The sequence below is a fragment of the Phodopus roborovskii genome, unplaced genomic scaffold (genome assembly GCF_943737965.1).
Source record: "Phodopus roborovskii unplaced genomic scaffold, PHOROB, whole genome shotgun sequence".
In the NCBI taxonomy this organism is placed as follows: Eukaryota; Metazoa; Chordata; class Mammalia; order Rodentia; family Cricetidae; genus Phodopus; species Phodopus roborovskii.
Genome location: NW_026126514.1, coordinates 20,912,540 through 20,915,246, shown reverse-complemented (window position 1 = coordinate 20,915,246; position 2,707 = coordinate 20,912,540). Strand labels below are relative to the sequence as shown.

The following is a 2,707-nucleotide window of genomic DNA, read 5'->3' as shown; positions in this document are numbered from 1 at the left end:
CGTCCCAAAGAGGTCTCTGCAGCCAGATCTTTCAGAAAAAGCAAAGCGAAGTGGCGTTGGGTTAGGCCTCACCGCGGGCCCCGAGTCGCGATGGAAACTAGAGCCGGCTGGCAGTGCGGCTGGCAGTGCGGCAGACAGAGTCACTGAGGCCCGCGGGTCCCTGGCCAGCGGGCTTCTGCCAGCGCTAGTCTCATTCTCTCTCCTTTTGTGTACCTCATTTTTGCACTGGATTCCGTTTCTAAGCGTGATGAGTGGGCAGTTCAGATGTCGCATTCGCTGTCGCTGGACGTGATAGAGATGGCCGAAGTGGCCGCCTTGCTGGACAGACTAGCTGCCGGACTGGAGGCAACGCCCAACACCTCTGGCGTGCCCTCGCCCTCCGAACGTAGCACCCGCCCGGAGCCCTGCGACAGAACCTGCTGCTGGAGTCTATAGGGGAAGGAAGGGACATGGTCACAGCAAGAAACCAAGGTGCTACGAGGTCCCCCTTTTCTCTGACCCGCCTCTGCCCCGTTCCATGCCAAAGCTACTCTCATTCAGACTCTGACTAGGTGGGGAAGGCGAGGCTACAGAATTTGGGCGGGTACAGAGCCGCCCCACTGTAGAGCCCTCCAGTTGCCTCCCTCTCCCTCATGCCGGCTCACCACGAATTCCCTCTTAGCCTCCCTTTTTTTTTCTCAGTTGTCACCCTCCGTTGGAAGATTTACTGGGGGATTGTCAGAAAGAGCAAAGCGGGACAGATAAGTACATCTGTCCAGGGCTCATGCCTGAGGTGGTACCCTGGAATCTGGTCTGTTCCAGCTAAAAAACAAAGAAAAAAAGAAAAGAAAAGAAAAAATAAAATGCTGCCTGGAGGTTGCTCAGAGAGTTTGGGCCTGGAATGAAAAGCATGGGCCGGGTCAACTAGCTTGTTCGGTTTGAGACGAGGTTGGTCGATTTGAGATGGGGAAACACGACTTTCCCCTTCCGCTTCTTAGAATCTGAGACCCTCAAAAACCGAAACCTTTTCAGAGTATCAGCCGGCCTATAAATATAAAACTTAACTAGATAGGATTCACTTGATAAGAGCCTAGGTCCACGCTAGCAAAAAAAAAAAAAAAAAAAAAAAAATAGCTTTGGGCCTCTGGATTTCTAATTGATTCTGGGTTTTTAAGCTTTCTCGCCCTCCCGCCCCCAAGGCGACACCTTGGTTTGGTGACCCAGGCAGCTGCTGCAGTGACCCCCAAAGCCCCACGAACCAGAAAGATGGTGGGGAACCAGGAACCTGCACTTCATTCCGGAACATAGTCACCTCATAAACTCAAGACAGAGGGCACTCCCAACTCCCACTGAATCCAGGCACCAGGTAAGGGCGCCGCCCCAAGAGCCGCTTCCTGCCCCATCCGGGTGTGCACCAAGCCTGGAGGCCTCTGAGTACTACTGACCTGTTTTTGGCTGCCGCCGCCCGGTCTCTTTGTCGGCGGTTTTTGAACCAGTTGCCCACCTGCGTGGGGGTCAGTCCAGTTGCCTGGGCGAGCTCGCGCTTTTTGCTGGGGTTGGGATATGGGTCCTGAAGGTACCACTCTCGAAGCAGGTGCCGCGTGCGCTCTTTAAAGCAGTGCGTCTTCTGTTCACCATCCCAAATGGTCCTCGGCAGCGGGAACTTCTTCCTTACCCGGTACTTGTCTACCGGCCCCAGAGGCCGCCCACGCAGCTTCTCTGCTTCCTGGTAATGCGCTTCAAGCCAAAGTGCCTGTAGCTTGGCATGCGATTCCTTAGTAAACTTATGATTTTCCAGGATATGGTAGAGCTCGCGGTAGTTGCCGCCGTGGAAGGCCACGATGGCTCTCGCGCGCAGCACCGACTCATTCTTGTTGAGGGCCTCACAGGCCGCCGGGGCCACGGGCAGCGACCACAGGAAGCGACCCAGGCGCTCCACATCGCCGCTTTCCTCCAGGGTTTCGCATACCCCGGCCACTTGCTGGGGGCTGAAATTCAAGATGGGCAGCTGGAACATCGAGGCTGCGCGGACGCCTCCAGCAGGACACGCAGCAGAAGCCCGCAGGCTGAGCCGGGTGCGGCTGGGGGCTACAGAGTCGGGGGGAGCCTTCCCGCTTGGAAAGAGCTGTGGGTTGGGTTCGGCTGCGCTTGCTCCGCTTGGGCACGCTAGTCAGCTAGCCCGCTCCGCTACTGGGGTGGGCGGATTGGAGACGTGGGCGCCATGGAGACCCCCCTGTCACTCACCGGACAGCTCTGCCAATCAAGGCAGCCACTAGCGCGCCCCAGCCATTTCAGCACCTCCCCAGACTCGACAGCGCCCGCCGTTTGCCCGGAGACTGCTCAAGGTTTTACAGAACCCTGAGGATGGAAAAAGAGGTAGGAGTGGCTGGAACACACGCGAAAAATCAACGTCTCACCCTGCCGGCTCCTCCTCCCCAGCTCCTCCCTCTTGTTTTCCCACCAGAGAGGCAGGATGCTACAGGAATTCAATTTGGGGGCGACTCAACGCCTGGGTCGAAAGGACTTCAGAGGACAAAGAGGACTGGGAAAAAGAAATCGTAGCGAAGCGACTAACTACGCGGGGAGATCGCGCACCAAAGAGACAGGGAGGGAAGTGTATCTTCATTTTTTCCAGGCAGCAATTCCTGTCTGTCTCCTGCTTACCCCTTTCCAGCTGCAAAAGCAGCTGCGCGGGAAGCAAGCCTGGAACAGAAGGAACAGGACCAGA

The 2,707-nt window shown here is 56.7% G+C and overlaps 1 protein-coding gene across 1 annotated transcript; it reads right to left on the bottom strand.

Annotated features, from left to right (window-relative positions):
• Nucleotides 1-202: 202 nt before the first annotated feature.
• Nucleotides 203-2,016, bottom strand: Six6 (SIX homeobox 6). The gene is made up of 2 exons (XM_051196085.1): nucleotides 1,425-2,016; nucleotides 203-429 (listed from the first exon to the last, which is right to left on the bottom strand). Exons 1-2 carry the CDS (start codon nucleotides 1,994-1,996, stop codon nucleotides 261-263), a joined length of 741 nt encoding a protein of 246 aa, XP_051052042.1. The 5' UTR covers nucleotides 1,997-2,016; the 3' UTR covers nucleotides 203-260.
• Between the last annotated feature and the right edge of the window lie 691 nt (nucleotides 2,017-2,707).

Coding starts and splice junctions, on each gene's coding strand:
- Six6 (XM_051196085.1), bottom strand. CDS start 1,996: ATGTTCCAGCTGCCCATCTTGAATTTCAGCCCCCAGCAAGTGGCCGGG. Junction 430..1,424: donor GCGGCGGCAGCCAAAAACAG/GTCAGTAGTACT, acceptor CTTCCCCTATAG/ACTCCAGCAGCAGGTTCTGT.